This window comes from Dipodomys spectabilis, unplaced genomic scaffold (genome assembly GCF_019054845.1).
Source record: "Dipodomys spectabilis isolate Male_0828 unplaced genomic scaffold, ASM1905484v1 ptg000190l, whole genome shotgun sequence".
NCBI classification, from domain to species: Eukaryota; Metazoa; Chordata; class Mammalia; order Rodentia; family Heteromyidae; genus Dipodomys; species Dipodomys spectabilis.
The window spans coordinates 3,894,552-3,915,079 of NW_024870867.1; the positions used below are offsets into that span (position 1 = coordinate 3,894,552).

Here is a 20,528-nt window from a genome sequence, read left to right on the forward strand (position 1 = left end):
CCTAGTAGGTCAGAGACTATTTATCATGATTTTCACTGCTACCTTAGATCCTTAAACTTTATCCAACACAAAGGCAGTCTCAAGCGAGACAAGTGTATAATTCAACTGTGTTTTCAAAACTGTTTTGCAAATGAATGGAAAAAGGAAAAAGTTTCAAAATGGAACTAATACAGTATGTCTTCACTTACTGAAAGATTTAAAAGTAATTAACAGTAAAGGAATTCGAGACATAACTTGCAGGGATAGTTTTTAAATATATATGTTCACACATTATTTAATGGTATAAGAAATTTGGAAGACCTGTCCTAATAAATTGCATTGCTATTTCTGTTTTCTAGTTTCAGACTGGAGGAGTAAATGAAACATTCCCAGCTGACTTAAATAACATGAGTCACATGCAGACTGCCCCTCATCTTCAGCCCCTTACTCATCCATCAGATGCCAAACCTTTCCCTCACCTAACTTCCAGCAGATTCCTCTAACTCCAAACCTGATTTTCGTCTTCACTTTTGTATCAAATTAGTTTGTGGTGGATCACAAAAGTAATGCTATTGTTGGACATATCAGCACTGTTCTTCCAAACCAAATTTTAATATTTGTTTGTAGAACCTGAGTTAAATGTCCATTTTATACACGGTAATCTTTGAAATAGAAGCACACATCTGTGTAAAGATGCCTTCTGAGTTCATATTACTCAGCCAGCACCACAGGAGTCACCAAGTGCATTCATTATCTTCCACTCTCTCAGAAGACTTGATGTGACTTACTGCTGTCAGAATAAAAATGAAGTACTTTGAGTTTTGATTTTGAATTCTCATTATACCAAATACAGTTGTAAAACTTACATACTTACCTAAATTCTTAGCTGTTACCTAAGTGTGGAAATTAATGGTTTGGTGCTTTTGTAAAATGGTAATCTCAATACCTTCCTGCACTATCAGTCTAAGTGCCTCACCTTCTTACCTGTAGCTCTGTAGGATGTGTATTTTATATTAAATATTCTCCCTTTATATATTAACATCCTTTTGCACACAAATATTACTTGTATTTCCTCCATCGAATCATTTTTATTCTAGGCATGTTTTAACTGCACTACTCACCCATTTTCTTTAGGTAAGGCAAAATAGTGATTTGAAAAGATAATTATTTATTATGTACAATAGTTGCTTTTAGACTTTAAATGTTGCTACGTGCCTTATGTTGGACAATTCTCTTTCCAAAAATTACCTTAAAATTATTGCATAAATATTAGGATCGTAGCACTTAAATTTCAACAGTGTTTTTTTCTTTGGAAGAAAAAGGTAGATTTTTCTGAAGTCTATCTAAATCTTTAAAAAAAATCATTCTTGCAATATCCACAAGAATAGGAATATTTTGCAATGTAAAAAATCTCTAGTCAAATGAGCTGTGTTTATGTATGACATTGCAATGAAGAGAAGTGGATTTATGTGCAGCTTTTAGTTAAAGCACTTCAATGTGTATAAATTTAAAAACTATCTTGGATCTATAAACCTTTTTAATGTATTGACTTTATGAATTTCACTTTTTAAAGCAGTGGAAACTTTGTTTTTCTCCTATTTGGGGAGTGTTAGAATTGAAGATAGTAATGTTTGGAGCAAAGGATGGTAAGGAATGAAATGGTGGTACACTGTATAGACATACAGAACAAAATTATGTGTACGATGTTTGGGCCATACTTATACATGCACATAATAATTTTGAGTTTTATATATTTTTAACACTGTGTCTTCTTATGAAATTAGATAATGAACTATTTTCAGTTAATATGTGTACCTTTACACATTAAATTCTTTTTATGATATAATGACCTTTATTTCCAATAAGGCAAATCACCTGTCAAATTTATTGTCTTCAAATAAATAAAGGAAAATGCCACTGTTGGCCATTGTTTTACTTCAGTATAGCCTCTGAAGAGCCTACACAGGTTTTATGTATATAGTTTAAAATTTTCATAGAAACCTACACTAAGATGTAGTATTAAAATGTACATATATACATATTGTATATATATTTTGTGTGCTGGTCCTGAGGCTTGAACTCAGGGCCTGAGCACTGTCCCTGAGATTTTTTTGCTCAAGGCTAGCACTCTCCCACTTTGCAGCTCCACTTCTGGTTTTTTGGTGGTTAAGTGAAGATTAGAATCTCATGGACATTTCTGTTTGGGCTGGCTTTGAACCACAGTCCTTACATCTCAGCTTCCTAAGTAGCTAGGATTATAGACATTAGCCACCAGTGCCCAGCTAATATGTTCCATTTTAAAATATATTGTGTATAAAAACAGCTTCATATAAAATATCAGGTTTTTTGCATTTTCAATTAAAATTTTGAATTTTAGGATTAAGTGTTGAAAAAATATATCTAAAACATTTCATAATTTGTCCTTAGTATGAGTTTATCGCTAAGTATTTAGACTAGTAGTCTAGATTGATGTTCTATTTTTACATTTAAATATCTCATTAAAACTTTTTGTAAACCATTTTTGATATTCTCTTCCACATGTTATTGGGTAAATTGTTTTATTAAAAAATAATCTTCTAGCTGGGCGCTGATGGCTCACGCCTATAATCCTAACTACTCAGGAGGCTGAGATCTGAGGATCATGGTTCAAAGCCAGCCCAGGCAGGAAAAGACTTTTATCTCCAATAAACCACCAGAAAGCCAGAAGTGGCACCATGGCTCAAGTGGTAGAGCCCTAGGCTTGAGATGAAGAGCCAAGGGACAGCTCTCAGGTCCAGAGTTCAAGCCCCATTACCACTAAAAAAAAAAAAAATCTTCTAAAATTGTGAATATGATGACAATTGATTATATACTTCCAAAATTCAAAGGTTTTAAAATCAATATGATATTTTTATTTGTATAAAACAAGTAAAATATCCAAATAATAAAATCACATTAAACCAAATACACTCTTGTCTGTATTCTCTGGCTAAGTGCCAGAGAAAGAATATTTAGAATACTGCTCTATTGACTGATTTATTTTTTGGTAATGTGTGCACCTAAAGATGTGGACAGATATGAACTTTTCTCAAACTAGGTTGTTCCTACAGTATCTGCAGATGAACCAGTGTTCTGTTGTACCATCAAGCTTTCAATCATTCCTGTGCACAAACTAGCATTTTTCAGTGTTAATAAATTTTAGGTGACTGTTTTCATAGTTTTTCTTCTGTCCTTCAAAATGTTACTGCTTATATATGCTATGCATAATTTTTATATAAAATATGATTTATAGTATCCTTACTTACCAAAATTGTATGCAATAATATATATGTAATAAAATAATCACAAAGTTTGAATATTGTCATTTTTCTCTTTCTGGTCCACATTAAGGAAAGAAATGGAAGTACGTAGCATTATAACCATGTTAGATGAAGACAAGGAACAGTATCTGTATGTTGAATCAGTAATTCACAAAACTTTTTTTTGGCAGTTACTGGGATTTGAACTCAGGACCTCAAAATATCTCAGTTTGCTTGTTTGGCTAGCACTGTACTACTGAATCCACACCTCTAGCCTTGTTTTTTGCAGGATAATTTTAGAGATGGAGTCTCACACACTACGAATTACCTAAAAATACTTGATTTTAACTATCATTCACCACATAGTGACATTTCCGTCAACAGCAGTCTGCACACAGAAGAGTGTCAGTACCAGAAGAGTGTGAGGGGGGCCATATCCCCTAGCTTTGGATGAAGTACTCTGATGTTTGCCTCACATTTCTTGTCAGGCAATGCATAACTGGAATTTATTATTCCTGGGTATGCGGTCCAATGATTTCCATCACCATGAATGACTCCAGCTTTTCTCCCTCTCACCAGACCTGTCAAACACTGGCCTGTGGGTGATGGCTACCTGAGTGATAGTGCCAGTTACTCACTGAGAAGATGACTGCTTCCAGTTTTACCAATAAAAACTGAGGGCCCTCCCTGTCCTTTGTAACTTCATTTTCACAATACCACTTTTCTTGGTCCCGTTAGCTTATCTCTAATGTGTGAAGAGGAGAAATTCCTGAATTCTAAAGTTGAACACTTTCTTTCCCATTCTTATACAGATAGCTTCTCTGGAAACTTCACTATGTACAGATCTCCATCCTGAAAAAAATAGCTCTTCCAAAATCTGGTTTTGTTTTCTACCATTCTGTTATACTGTGCTATTCCTATTGATTAAACTCTTAAGAGTACTATCTATAAATTCCCACTTCACCATATGCAGCTAAGGGTCATTTGGAAGGTTTCTTTCTCTGAGCTTTAGTTTGGGATTTTACAAAGTATTAATACTTCATATTGATTCCAGTATATTCTTGGAGGTTTCAGTGAATTATGTAAGATACTTGGTTCCCCCAGGTCAAAAAACTGCATAGTTTGGGCAACCAAATCAATACAGATGCCATTGGGTTATAATCCAAAAAATAAAATACCAATATCCCTATCTCAATAGAAGCTAATAGTTTAATAAACAAATGGGGGAGAAAAGGCAAATCTTCCTTTTGGGAGTCCTGAATATTGGTAGCTACCACATGGCTTAATGCAGGAGTTTAGTTCTCCCACATTCTTGAAAGGTAAGTTTCAGTGACTTTCTTCCAAGTAAGGGAGTACAGAAACTGAAAGTCAGCAATTGATGAGGAAAATTTAAATTTATATCTTTAGAGATAAGAAAACAAAGTATAAAGAGGAAATACAGCTGAGCTCAGGTTATAGTGGAGACAGTTGCAACTGCTAATTAAGAGTAGTCCTGCCAGCTGCCACTAACAATGCTTTTGTTCTTTTTGCCATTCACCTATTGCTTACTTCATGCTATTGTATGAGCTCACTATATTCTCATGAATTATATCTTCCAGCTTTAAAAGTGAGTAAGCTATGCTTTAAGGAAATAATTAAAGTCACCATGATGGCTGTAGTAGGTAGAATAATGGCCTGCAAAGGATGTTTATATTTGAATGCCCAGAACTTATGAATATGTTCATTTAGGCCTCAATGGAGAGTTTTCAGATGTTGTTAAATTCTAATATAGGTCTTCAGATTGGGAGATGAATTGGTTGGGTTCCTAAATATCTCTCCAGACTCTTGTGTTGAAAGTTTGGTTACCATTCTTTGGTGGTGGTATGTAGGTGATAGAACTTTGAACTTTTAGAGATGGACTTTTGATAGGAAGTTGGTTCCTCAGAGAAATGCCCTTGAAGGAGATACTGGAAACAGACCTGTTCTCTGCTTGCTTGCCACCATAAAGTGACCAGACCTCCTGTCATACCAGGACCAAGAAACTATGGACTAAAATCTCTAAAACTATAGTTAACCATTTTTCTTCACTGTCTCAGGAATTTTGTTTCAGGAAGAAAAGCTAAGCAAAGGTTATCCTGAGTTATATTTAAACCAAAAATTTGTAATGATTTGTTACAACAGTCATACAAAAACTAATGATTAAAGATCTTTTAGAAGACAAAGGATGTGTTGAAAGAAAACATCTTAATTTCTAGAGAAACAAATGAAAACCTATTGTCTGTACTCTCTTTGGATAGCACAGCTTCACCATTATACAGGGGAGGACTGGAAAGTTTTGGCAATGTTTCCTGTCCGTCCCCTCTCCATCCTCACATGCCTCTTGATCTCCAAAAGAGCCTCCTCAACTTTACAAGACAGATGTTGGTCCCTGATGGGCCCCAGCCTTGTCTCACTACACAGTGTGCAGAAGAGCACACAAGCCTTGCTTGTCCAGTGTGTTATCTCATGTCAGCTGCCAGGAAATGGATTGCTCAGATCTTCACACATGTTTCTGGAGAAAGGTCCTAATAAAGTGTCTGGTCTCCAAATAATGATGCAAATTGGCTCTGTTCCTAGAAGAAAACATGGCTACATGCCGTGGATTACATTACACAAGCAGTGTCACTTACCTTCCTTGAAATAGATTTTCTGCATTAAACATTTTTAAAGCTATTTGGGAGGGTCATTTTAGAGCTATGCAACAAAAGTGCTTCGCCAAAAATATTTATGGGTACCTATATATATTGCCCTGGTATAGGTTGTATCATGTATAACCTATAGGATATATATCTTATACATATATCCTGTATCAGGGCATTATCATTTAGGGCTATAAACATTAAATCAAGACTGAGTTTATATTTCTGGAATTTTTCGTTTACTATTTTCAGAAGATTGGGTAACTGAGACTCTGCGTGTGTGTGTGTGTGTGTGTGTGTGTGTGTGTGTGTGTGTGTGTGTAAGAGGGAGAGAGTGTCATTGTGATTAAAGTACTGTAGATGCACAATTAACATACACTTTAGAAAATGAATAACAGGAATGTAAAACAGATCCTTTCCATAGTATGGGTACTAGTTAGAGGCAGGAAGGCAGCAGACAGGATGAATATAGTTGAAATAGTTTACATTCATATGTGAACTGGAACAATTAACCTTGTTGAGATTAGTTTGGAAAGAAGAGGGAGAATGAGGGAGAGTGGGGGGGGGGTGAGACTGATGCATTGTAAGTATATGTGAACATGCCAAAATAAAACTCCCTTTTACAGTTAATTTATGCTAATAGTAAAATTTTAGAAATTTAAAGTACATCAAATTTCGATAGGGGTAAGTTCATGGTAAGAAACTGAAAATGGAACCACTGGTTAAATGCAAGTATCAAGCCTTTACACTTTGTTCTTGAAGTTCAGATGTTAGACTATAAGTCAATGTCAGATAAGATCTATTGAGGAATTATTCCTAGGGATAAAATGTAAAATAAGTAATGCTTGGTCTAACTAAAGTTCTACAAGCACAGTAAGTTATTACAGCCAGATTTTAGAATGATTTAGCCATCTGACTAATCTTTCAGGGTTCTCTCTTATTCAAATGAGAAAGAAATTTACCACTGAGGGTGTTCAGGATTGTTCTTTGCTCTTTCCAGAATTCTATCTTTTCTAGAAAAGAAAATACATACCTCTTCATAAAGGCCATTCACAAAATTTATTTTTTTACTTGTGTATTAGCCATTCAGTGAATAAATTTTCACTAGTCTTTTGTGGCATTGAGGAAACCTTTTTCCATTTTACATGTGTTTGAGGCAAAATTCTATTCTGCTTTGAGTTAATGTCTACTTCCTGCCTTTTCATAGCATCCTTCATGATAATATTCAGTGATTATTTTAAAAAAATCTTTTTTTAACGTAATTCTTTATCAAAAATAACTTTCTTATCTTTATAAACATATTCTTTTTTATTATTATTGTGAAAATACCGTACAGAGGGGTTACAATTACATGGGCAAGGTAATGAGTACATATCTTTTTTTTTTAATTTATTTTATTTTATTTGTGAACATACTGTACAGAGGGGTTACAATTACATGGGCAGGATAATGCATACATTTCTTACCAAGCATTGCAGCCTCCTCCTTTGTTTACCCTTCACCTCCCTTCCCAGCCTCCCCCCTCCCCCCCCCAGTCCCAATCCTTCTAACACAAAATCTTGATAGCTGGGGCCGGGAAGGTGGCTCAGTGGTCGAGTGCTTGCCTTGCATGCTTGAGGCCCTGGGTTCGATTCCTTAGCACCACATAAGCAAAAAGAAAAAAGCCGAAAGTGGCGCTGTGGCTCAAGTGGTAGAGTGCTAGCCTTGAGCTGAAGAGCTGAGGGACAGTGACCAGCCCAGAGTTCAGGCCCCACAACCAGACCCCCCCCCCAAAAAAAAAAAAAAAATCTTGATAGCTCATTGAATATCTGCAGAAAAAAATCTACAGATTTTAATGTGTGTTTTATAGAACGTTAGTCACATAAGATGTCAACATGCAGATCTGATGATCAAACAAGTTTGGGAAACACTGGGCAAAGAAAAGCTAATCGGATTCCTTGACTAAAGAGCTTTAGTGTGTTAATGTACATTGTAATTTTCCAAAAGAATTGGTATGCAGTATTTTCTATACTTGACATGAGAACGATTCTCAGAGCTCATTACATGATGCTAGTCTTCCAAGGAAAATGCTTTAAGGAAAATCTCATCTGTGGTAAAAGATTCCTGATTCTTTTCTTGTATTTATGGCTGAGTCTGTATTTTACTTTATCCTGTCATAACCATGTGAAGCATGTACCCATATTAAACTTATCTGTTCTTAAGAGTTTGAACATATTTCCACTCCATGACCCAGGCCAATCCAGCCTTCCACTTCCTAGAAGACATCAGTGTTATATACATACCTGAAATATTCACTATGTGAATACTTCTCTGTATCATTTATAAATATATTCTGAAAATTTATTTTTGACCAGACACCACTGACTTATGCCTGTAACCATAGCGATTCAGGAAGCTGAAATGTTAGTACCCTGGTTCAAACCAGCCCGGGCAGGACAGGCTGTGAGACTCTTTGTTTTCCCTATTTTTTTTTTATTGTAAAAATACTGCACAGAGGGGTTAGTTACATGAGTAAGGTAATGAGTACATTTCCAATCGAGCATTGTTACCTCCTCCTTTGTTTTTCCCCTACCATCCCTTCCCTCCCCACCTCCTCAACTCCTCTCTCCTGCTGTGTGATTCTTATCTCAAATTTACCATCAAAAAGCCAGGAGTGGAGCTATATTCAGGGACAGTGCCCAAGTCTTCAGTTCAAGTCCCAGGACTGACACTATATATATATATATGTATATAGACTTATCTATCTATCTATCTCTATATCTCTATATATCTATATCTGTGTGTGAGATATATATATATATATATATATATATATATATGCACACAAAAACACTCAGAAAACTATGTAGTTCAACTGTGATAAGCTAATTTGGCCATCTTTGGAAAGAATTTGAATAGTATTTATGTTGTTTTTAATCTTACGTTCATTGAGGACTGTATTTTCAGTAGGGATGCTATTTAAACCCCTTAGAAAAGGCCCATGTGCTTTTATTGTTATTGGTAGAACTATGAAAATAACATTCTTATCACACTGTAAATGGCTACTTTTTTAAACAAGGATTTTCTTTACTATAACAGTGTAAAATTCAGAAAAAAAAAAGAAACATTTCCTACTCCCCTGTTCATTTCCATGCAGGAAATGGGAGTTAAAGGCTCTCACTTCTAATTTTGAACCCCAGGAAGTTAAAACCAGATCCGGTTATAACTTCAGCCTGCAAAACTGTGCTTTATTTTCATCTCTCCCTAATTGGCATTAACCTCTGACTTTATTTTTTCTACTTTATATTCACACTTAATTTTCTTCATGCTATATTATGTAGTGTTCTTATCAAAATCCCCTCAGCCCACTACCCATTTTTTAAATGATTTGGAAGACATTTTAAAAAATGCAATGAAAAGAAATTACTTTGATTCCAACCCTAACTTGAAGTGATCGTACTAGAGAGTATAGCTTAACATGGAAGATTGTTAACATTCACAGTTCAATTTATAATACATGTAGACAAAGTCTGGTAGATGGATTTGTTTCTGCTTTTTCAGTACACATACTGTAGGAACTGGATCCTTCAATTCCCTTCAAATGCTTCACTTAAGAACCACTGAGTGTTGATATGCATGAACATAAGCCAAGATTGTTGTGAATGGTACAAGCTGCCTTGTCTACCATCTACCATCGGGTGAAATCACCTTCCTAGGGCCATGCTGGTCTGGCAGGAGGATGCCTGCCAGCCAGGAATGTATGCCTGAGCCAGACATGATGAGCTGCTCTGGCTCTGCAGTAGTCTTTAGTCAGGATGCCCTTCCAGACCTCCCATCTCACTACCTGCTAGAGACACAAGGTTCACATCCTCTGAGTTTATGGAAGACCTCGAGTGCAGAAGTTAACTCTGGATGTTTATACTCTGTGGAAGCTGACAACTGAGTTCAGTTCTAACTTGATCTGGGAAATGTAGAAATGCTTCATTCTTGATCACAAAGTGGTTTCATTGGGTATACATACATAATAATAAGCTTTACTTTCCCCATTCTTTCATAAATGGTAGAAATAAATTTTACTCCTTTAATTATTCTTTTAAAAATAATAATCACTTTGAGGGTCCTTAGGAACTTCAAAGGCTTCTGTTATTTGGCTTGCAGTTACAATTTTTGTACTTTTTCTCTCTCATATATATCTATATCTATCTTTCTAGAGAGAGATATCTGCATTATCTATCCTATCTGTTGATTGATCTATCTGTGTTTGTGTGTGTGTGTGTGTGTGTGTGTGTGTGTGTGTGTGTGTGTGTGTATACCAGTCCTGGGCCTTGAACTCTAGGCTAGGTCCCATATCATTTTTGCTCAAGGCTAATGCTTGACCACTCTGAGTCACAGCTCCACTTCTGGCTTTTTTGGTGGGTAATTAGAGTCTAATGCCTTTCTTTCCCTTGTGGTTTCAAACTGCAATCTTCAGATCTCAGCCTCCCGAGTAGCTAGGATTACAGGAGTAATCCTAGTGCTGGGCCTCTTGAATATTTTTTTTTACAGAAATGTTAATCAACCAAATATTGAGCCATATAATTCAGTACTTTTGTATCCCCACATATAGGTTAATCCACTTATGTTTTGCTTTATTTAGGTATAATTGGCAAATATATGCATTTAAAGTTCACTGTATGATGTTTGGGTTGTATGCCCTTTGTGAAATAATCAACACCACAAAGCTAAGTAAACTCTTAAATCTCCAAAAAGAAGTAACAGTACCGTTACCTTCCCAACTGCTTCCCAAAGGTAGAAACTAAACTACAGATCCTTTTTTCAGTCCTGTAAGCTGTGCTCTGAGACTTCTCCACCCCAATCCCCCACATATACCCAAATCTGTCCATTTTCAGTTGATGCTGCTTAGAAGGTGGCTGTGTAATCTCAAATTCCAGGCTCAAGTGACTAGTAGCCAAGTGGGCATGGCATAGGCACCAGCATTATCCTGGTAAGACTGGTTCTTAGTAGTGGGTTCATTTATACACAGTGTTCCTGAAATTAGGAAGACAAAGAATACCAATGCAAAGAAAGGCCTACGTGCCAACCAAGAGGCATGCCCTTTCTGTAGACTCAGTTTCGATATTGGAGGTAGAGTTGCATAAGAATTCTGAGACTGTTAACACATAGGATACATACTGGCCAGAGACCCTCTTCTCACATTTATACCCAGCAGGCAAACTCAGTCCTATGGATTGTATTTACAGCATATTTGTGAAAAAATCACAGAGAACTTAGGGCTCTCTGGTATAGTGTCCTTATTTTCACAAATGAGATATTGAAGATTAATGGGCCAATTAATTCCCTCAAAGAAACATAGTTGGCTATCACAAATCCTCTTATGTTGAGAAGAGCAAAATACACTTTGTGCATAGCCTCAAAAAGCAACACCTTAATAGCATGGAATAAAAAAAAAAAACAGCAATACTTCTGATTGTTTGCATGCATAGGAATCCATGTAGGATCTTGTTACCATGAAGATTCTGACTCAGTAGTTCAGGGCAGGGCCTGGGAATCTGCATTTCAACCAATCTTCAATGTGATGCCACAACTGCTGCCCTTCACTTTGAATACTAAGCATTTGGAGGCAACACCCTCCTAGTCTGTGGGCAGGAGCCTTCAGCAACAAAGTATTAAGGACTTTCCACTGTGAATTAATTATTTCCTGATAGAGTGGGCAGTTTTCATCAGAGAACTCTTTTGCTCTGCCCTGGGGGAATACGATTTCTTGAGACTACTTATTTCAGAAACAAAATAAAACTAAGAAGAAGAATCATTTAAATGTCTCCTTCTATTTGTGTTAAATGCATGAGTTATGCTCCTGAGCATCCTTGGCAGAGCAACCTACCATGGGTAAGTTCACATCTGGGTCTCCTACTCTGCCAGTGGGAGCATGCTTTGCTTCCTCTTAAGTAATACTCAATATTGCAAAATTGCAGGGAGGCAACTAGCAAAATATTTCCAGGGAATACAACTGCTAGCTTCTACTCATTGCCAGCGCTTGTGTACACTCCTTTATGGCTGTCAACCTTAGTAGTATTGTCTTTTGTTGCTATTTGAGGCAGTCTGTAATCTCTACTTGCTTAATTCTAGCATCATTACAGCCCCCAATGTGACAGCCATAAATGTCTCCTAACACTGCCACATGTCCTTTGGGATGCAAAAAATATATACCCAGTTGAGAACCACTGTTTTAAAAATGATTTGCACTATGTTGCCAATAATAGAAAAGGAAGTTAGAGCCCTCCTACATTTGGCGGTCACATACCAAGTTTAGGTTAGAAAATCATATTGAGGACAAATCTTCCTGTTAACATATTGAATTATAGGCTACTATCAATGTTCCATTTTAAATGCATCTCCATCAGTTAAGCAAAAATGCTAGATTCATGTCTAGCTTGAGTGCAAATGTGGTGCACAGTAGGAGGGAACCAATATTCCTGTCCGTTGTCATCAATGAAAACCTAGAAAAGATGAGAGCAGAGTTGTATGCAGCCTCTGACAGCTTCTGGGGTCCTGAAACATCCTGCTGGGTGGCGAGGTGTCTTCAGTCTTTATGTAAAAGGGAAGTTTGCAGCAATCACTCCAAGATAAGCTTCCTATCCCCACATACCTTTCAGCTAGGTGAATACTAGAACAGCTGTTTTGATAGTTGATTACCACAAGCTTACAATATATTCCATATGATTTTGAGATTTTTGTCACTGAATTATTAGTGAAACCATTCTATTATTATTGAATTGAAAAAAAAACAAGTAGAGAGGGAAAACACTTACTCAGGCATTTATCTAAGTATTGAGCCAAAGTGGTCTACCATTTAGGTTTGTTATCACACTTTAAGAGAAGCCTGAAGTAAAACCTATGCATTAAGTTCACAGATCCTCTAGCATCACTAAGACAGTGGGATGAGAGGACTGTCTGGTAGACATAGCTATTTATGGGCGTTCATTTTATTAGAGGCTCTGGCACAAGGCCAAAGCCAAGGGACTCTGGCCCCCTACTCCTACTGAAAGGAAAAAGCTGTTCTCTCTCAGCTCTAGGCTAAGCATAACATAACATTCACTGCCTTCCCATAAACATGAGCTGTGGCTCTGCAGCCACCACTACCCTTTTTATTCACATAGCTAATATTTTCTGCACACCTAATATATGCTAGATACACTGTGCTATTCCAGATAGCTCCACACAACCTATATTTTATTTTTGTAACAGCTCAATACATTTGAGCATTAATGAGGGAAATTTGAAGCATGATACAAGCTTGTTTTAGAGATTTGTGCTTCAACAAGTCATTGCTTGAATGAATTTGGAGTGTTCAGATTCATGACTTACTTCCTTATTTGATTGATTACAAAACAGATGTGCTCTCAAAATTTGGAAGCAATTTGCAATTTTGGTAGTTGAATCACTTCTGAAATATTTTGGTGTGGTTCCAGGACTTTTAAATTTCAAGCTTTTAATAAACAACATATCTTTTAGTAAAGTGACTGGCCTTCTATATCTGATTTTTAATTTCGATTTTTACTGAGTAATTTTCTCAAAGATGGCCACTTTTTCCTGTCATTGGCAAAATCCATGCCAAAGGTAGACCTTATGTTGACCTAAGTATAGAAAACAAATGTTAACACTGGTATCAGACTAATCAAATGGATTGTACAGTTGTATGTTTTGAATGATGTCTGTTGTGATTAATTTCTTATTGCTACTTTTATAAATTTCCATAAACATTGTGGATTCAAATATTTAGTTCTGGAGTTCCAATACACACCATCAGTCTCATGGGCTAAAGGAAATGTTGGTCAGACTAGTTCCTTGTAGGAAATGTGAATCTTGCCTTTGTAAGTTTCTAAAGTAGCCTGCATTCTGTGGCTCATCACCCTTCCTCATGTGATTCCCACAAATTGCTTCTGGCTATTGTGACTCTCATTTCAGACTCTACACTTGTAAGGACATTAATGTTTGATTATATCAGATCCACTCCAATAATTCAGGACCATTTTCCTATCTGAAAGTCTGGAACTATGAGGTGAGTATTTCAGTCTAAGACAACTCAAAGAAAATAAAAAACTACTAAAACAAAAACAAAAGCAAAAAGGAATAGAGTTCTTGCTTAGCAAGTGCAAGGCCCTGTATCACATGAATTTTTAAAAGATAGGCAATTGTGTTTTTGAGTGAGACATAGAGATGGATTCTATCCTTGAATCTTACTAGCACTTAGGAGTTGTTTCCCCCCCCTCAAGTAGATTCAATTTGAACCAATTGAGTTAGCAGAAGTGATGAAAAATACCTGTAGAAGATGAAGCCAGAAAGGGGCTGGAAGCCAGAGAGACCAAGAATGTTAGATACAATGAACTTCCACACTTCAAGCCCCAAGCAGCCTTGGAAATGTCTATCCTCAAGCCAAGAAGATGGAAGGAAGAAGCCAGTCCCAGCTTCAGGAAGCCTTCAAATGCATTGCAGCCCAGGTGCCAGGAATGGACCTAGAAAAGCCTTCAAGTGAGTCCTGCCCACTGTAGTGCAAATCACGGGCAGCTGCTGGAGCCTTCTTACCCTTATGTTCCTGCATTATGGAGCAGAGGTAAACCAGACCCATTCTGCCTCCAAGTGGCTGACCTGCAGCATCTGCAAGCAAATTGGATTTGGGGTGTTTTATGCCATAAGTTGTGGGTGTAGTTTGTTACATAGCAATGCCAACCAAAAGACCCTTCGACACTAATTTAAAATGCAAGGAAGATAGGGAAAAGAAGGATCAACCTCGTGAAAATGGCAATACTTCCCAAGGCTATCTACAAATTCAATGTGATACCTATCAAAATTCCAGCCTTATTCTTCAAGGCAATCCAAAAATTCATATGGAACAATAAAAGATCCCGAATAGCAAAAACGATCCTTAAAAGAAAGAACAGTGCTGGAGGAATATCAATACCAAATTTCAAACTCTACTACAAAGCCATAGTAATCAAAACAGCTTGGTACTGGCACAAGAACATACCTCAGGACCCAATGGAATAGAATTGAAAACCTAGAAAGGAACCTACAGACCTATAGCCACCTAATCTTCAATAAGGGAGCAAAAAAAATAGAATGGAAGAAAGACAGCCTCTTCAGTAAATGGTGCTAGCAAAATTGGTTAATCACTTGTAGAAAACTAAAGCTAGATCCTTATATATCACCCTGCACCAGAATCAACTCCAAATGGATCAAAGACCTCAGAGTCAAAGCAGACACTCTGAAAACAGTACAGGATGGAATAGGAGAAACCCTAGGTCTCCTTGGCACAGGCTGAAATTTTTTTAATAGAGACCCAGAAACACAACAAATCAAAGAAAGGTTGGACAAATGGGATTGGATGAAACTGCAGAGCTTCTGCATGGCAAAGGACATAGCCAGCAAGATCAATAGAAAGCCCACAGATAGGGAAAAGATCTTCATTAGCCATATAATGGACAAGGGTCTCATATCTAAAATATACCTGGAACTCAAAAAATTAAATCTCCCAACAACAAATCCTCAAAGAAACAACTCCCCAATAAATAAGTTAGCCTGAAAGTTTTGAAATAGTAAAGTGTTACAAGTATGTGAATCCTCATAATAGCTCTGAAGCCAGGTCCAGAAACCTCAGAAGAATGTCCATCTCATAATCATGCCAACTCTGAGTATATTTAAGGACAGGACACCTACTTTACAAGTCCTCGGATACCACAAAGAATTAAGAAGTGTTTGCTTGACCTTTACTATCCCTTAGTGTGGAAAAATCAGGACCTCTGTGGTGAGTGGAGCCCCAAACTACTTTTGAAAGGTGATTCTAATACACACTCAACTTTGGAAAATAAGCACAAGGAAAGAGATCTGAAAAGGCTGAGCTAAGGAGACTCGGTGGAACAGACCGGAACAACTTGAGAAAATACTGGAAAGCAGCTGAACAACATAGGGCTGGTCTCTGTTTGCAGCCGACCCTCACCCCGGCTTCAGATATTTCATCTTCAGTATGGCGACTGCTCAGAAGCTATGAACTCCACTGCTGGTAAGGTGTGCTGGAAACTGAGCTCTGACTAACACGAGGTTACTTTGCAAACTCATGCTGAAACGGTGCTAGGGTAGGTTATTGTGGGTTTTTCAAGTACTGTCTTTCAACTATATTTGAATTTTCAAACAACCAAGTTGACTTGCTTTTTTTTAATCAGATTTTTTTCTGGGTCCAGGAAAACAGTGCTCTGCCTGCACAACTAGTTTTTGCCTTTCTTTTAAAATGTTAAGATGCATGTGATGAATCTTGTAATGAGTCTTGGCTTTGGCGTTAGAAAACTAAACTTAAACTCAGAAGTGGATGAAACTGGCTTTCTCCCACTGATTTTCCCTTTCTCTTTAAAAACCTCAGCTTTGATTTTATGCTTGTATATAGTATATGTGTTTTTATGATATCTCAAGTACTTTGCCATATTGATCCAGAGTAAGTTAAGAGTACGAGAAGAGTTCTGTGATAAAATTTCAATCGAACAGGTAATTGGTGATTTTCAATTAGAAAAATCTACTTTGAAGCAAGAAGTCTTGAGAATAAGATGTATACATATCTTAACTTTTGAATGTTAAGTTAAAATTACATGTTACAAAAATGAATGCTCTATTTAGTCTTTTAATACAGAATTGGGTCCTTGTCTTTAGCAACACATCTACATATGGAGTTTGGTACTGTTTTTCTGCCATTTCTATGGTTTATTACCTTTATACCTCTGTGTGTGTGTGTGTGTGTGTGTGTGTGTGTGTGTGAGTGAGTGAGTGAGTGAGAGAGAGAGAGAGAGAGAGAGAGAGAGAGAGAGAGATAAGAACAGAACAGGCAAGGCTGCTGTTCTCCCACTCCAGTCTTTAGTAGTCTTCTTCTCCACATCAACTAAAACATTTTTAGGGACAAATTTGGTTTAAAATCAAATTTGATTTAAAACTGTCCTTGTGCTCAAACTCTGGGCCTGGGTGCTTTTCCCGAGTTCCTTTTTGCTCAAGGCTAGCACTTACCACTTAAGCCACAGAGCCACTTCTGGCTTTTTCTCAGTCTTAGGGACACTCCTACCCAGGCTGGCTTCGAACTCCGATCCTCAGAACACTAGGATTACAGGTATGAGCCATTGGCACAGGGCCTGTATCCTAATTTTTATAGACACAATAGTTTTGCTTGTTCATCAATAATATTTATAATGCTTAGAACAAAAATTGGCGGTAACAAAAGTACATGGATCCCATGTGCAGTGGTTTCATGATTGTGCAAGTGTATGTTTCAAAGAGTGGAAAGCTGTCAAATTGTTGATATTAACAATCCTAAATGTACAGGCCCTTAATAAAATTATATAGCTAAACTTATGGTAAGAGTATTTAGAGGTATCTAGATATATTCATGTGCACAGGAGTAAGGCTGGCTGTGTTGGTGTGTGTAGTACTGTCTGTGTGAATGTCCTGAGCTTTCCTATACCTAATTATAGCATTTTTTCTTACAGTGTTGCTTTACAAGACACTAGCAAAATATATCAGTTGTTTTATATTGTTTCCATATAGTTCAATGATGCTCCTTAGTTGCTGTTTCTGTTCTTTAATATTTCAGAGACTATTTCAGATATTTTTACAAATTTAAAAAAAAATCACTAACACCATATAGAGCACATTATTTCTTTGTATGATCACCTTTGTAAATTTCCTAACCATTGTTCCATAGAAGCAGATAATAATAATAATATATTTCTATATACAATATATTATATATTATTATATATTTAGTATTATTATTTTGTATATAACATATTATTATATCATTATAGTAATATATGATATATGTTATTATAATTATAAACATAATATATTATACATTATATAATAATATATTGTTATATTATTATATATTATAATTATTATGTATAATATAATATATTGTTACACATAATATATTATATACTATACATTATATAGTATATATTATTATATGCCTCACACATAGTATATATTATATATTGTATATTATATTACATATATATATTATATATAATAACATAATATGTTATGTATAATAATATATTACATATAGTAATGTATTATGTATAATTATACATAAAATTATAAATAATTATATATAATTATATATTATATATAATAATATATTATGATTAAGTAGTCTACAAAGAGGTTACAATTCCGTCAGTCAAATTATGAGTCACAATCCTCCTTAATCAATGTTACCCATTCCATTGTTCTCCCCAATTATTCCACCTCCCATGCCTACCCTTGTTAGCTAGTTCAGATTTTACATAATTTACATAATTTACATTGAATTTAATATCTTCATCTGCTCACCTTTCCTCCATTTTTGTTCCTCTTGTTGCCCTTCCCCTATTTCCACCTCCTGGCATTTGTTTTGATAAGCAGTTTATTGGTTGTTCAGAGAGTTACACTTTTGGCTTCTTCCCTTAGGTAACCATATTTTAGTCAGTTTGTGCGCATCTGCAAAGAGCCCTGTGTGTGTTATCATGCATGTTTGTATTTTAGATCTAGCTTCTGCATGTGGGAGAAATTGTGTCATTTGTCTCATCGAGCCTGGCTTATTTAACATGATTTTTTTTCTAGGTCCATCTAGGAGTAATAATTCTTGACTTCATCAAATATTGTAACTCCTTAATCCAATAAGTAGATTTATCAGTGACTGAGCAATAAAAACTACTCAGGGTTAAGAGTTAAAGTTCCTCTGCAGCCAAGTGTGACAAGAAAGGACTTGCCGGGTGAGGTTTATAGATCTCTTGTGGAAAAAGGAAGTTCATTCTTCCCAGGGTAGAGAAAGAATTCTGGTGACAGTACATAAAGTTCTTTGAAGGTATATTCATGATGGAAAGTATTTAAGGGAAAAGCTCTACCTAATGGCATTAAATCAATCAAGGATATGTAGAGAAAAGTATTTTATATATATTTTAATTATGGTATTTGGATGAAGATAGGCACTCACGGGATCTTAGAAGGCAAGTTGTCCAGTCTTAACTTATCTAACATGTTAAATTTAATCATGAAAGTTCAACCAAGTGAGCACCAGTGCATCTGCCCTGACAACAACTCTGATCACAGAGGTCATGGCAGGGTCCTTAGAGCTTCCTGGAAGCGTGTCCATCAGCTGCACTCCACCGTTAGCAACCACACAGCCACACCACTCTTGTTCTGAAGGTTTTATGATGGATCCAAAGATTTAACCCCAAGTACTTCCTTCCAGTGAAGCTTTTAGTACATAAATGTCCTTAGATAATATATTTCCCTTAGTAATGTTTTTCTGTTAATTATTAGTTAGATAGTATGTCTAACTATTTCAAGCATGTGGGTAAATGCTGTCTTAAGGCAAATTACATACAAAATAGTTAAGCATATTTATATCTCATTCCCAGAGACCAAAGGGTTGGGTAATATGAATGTTTTGGATATTTAAAATGGTCGCTATTGAATAGTTTTATTAGGGCAGTTTAGATGATAACTCACAGAGCAAGGATCACTTGAGTCTTTAACATTATTGGATCAGAGCTTAATGAGTCTGTCATGGACTTAAGAATTACAGTGATCCGATCTTACAACTGCACATTTAAAATAAGGAAACACCAAAGGCGTTCGTCTCTGAAGTCGATTCTTATCCCCAAGAAGTCTAATAGCAGAACCCGAAAATTCAGATTGTGTACTGAGAGAGAACAAGGAAACTTTACTGGCCTTCAGTTCACTGTTCCGTTCTACTAACACAGTATAGAATGCATTTCTGAATTCTCAAGTTGGAGACTGTTTATGAGGGGTCCCAGTAGGAGGGGTCTCTACAACCAGGTTAGAGGTAGTAGCAGCTCCCAGCCTGTACTGTCCTTTGAAATTTGCACTATATGAAAATCTTTTGTTTCCATTTCTCCTAGATGCCAGAACAATTTGTCTTTAATTTTTTACTTGATCTATGTTTTCTCTTAATTTTTAAATAAATCTAATGATAACAAAGCTCAAAAAAGGAGCTTGTAGTTTCTCAACAGTTGCAGAGATATTCTAAAATAGCATTACAACTTGCAGTTTAAAATAGTATATTTGAGCTTTATCAAAAAATTTAAAGTTGTATCTTGTTTAAGTTTCATGGTTGTCAGAGTAGAAGCTAAAATATCATTTTACCATATTCCAGAGCATGAAATTTTGAAGTAGGTAGATAATTTCTTTAAATACAGACTTTATTTATGTATGTATATATTTTGGTGCTGGTCTTGGGTTTTGATCCCAGGGCCTTGGCACTTTCCCTGAGCTTTTCAGCTCAAGGCTAGCACTCTACCACTTGAGCCGCAGCTCTACTTCTGTTTTTTGGATGGTTAATTGATGATAAAGAGTCTCACAGACTTTCTTGTCTTGGCTGGTTCTGAACCAGGATCCTTAGCTCTCAGGCTTCTAAGTAGCTAGGATTATAGGTATAGGTATGAGTCTCCAGTGCCCACATACAGATTCTTAATGGGAAATCCAGCTAGGTATGTGTGTTTAAATATACTTCAATTCTGAGATAAGCCTGAGAAGATCATATAAATATGTTATTACTGTCGAGATTCATCCTGGAGTGACTGTTTCCTAAAGAATG

General features: G+C 36.2%; 1 protein-coding gene and 1 pseudogene across 1 annotated transcript in view; one reads left to right on the top strand and one right to left on the bottom strand.

The window, feature by feature from the left end:
• Positions 1–1,211, top strand: part of Ahr (aryl hydrocarbon receptor) — a 40,734-nt gene extending 39,523 nt beyond the window's left edge. The window contains exon 11 of the mRNA XM_042695797.1: positions 339–1,211. Coding sequence (XP_042551731.1) covers positions 339–482 — 144 coding nt within the window. The 3' untranslated portion in view covers positions 483–1,211. The remainder of the gene's footprint in view (positions 1–338) is intronic.
• Positions 1–20,528, bottom strand: part of LOC122121580 — a 492,767-nt pseudogene that overhangs the window by 307,094 nt on the left and 165,145 nt on the right.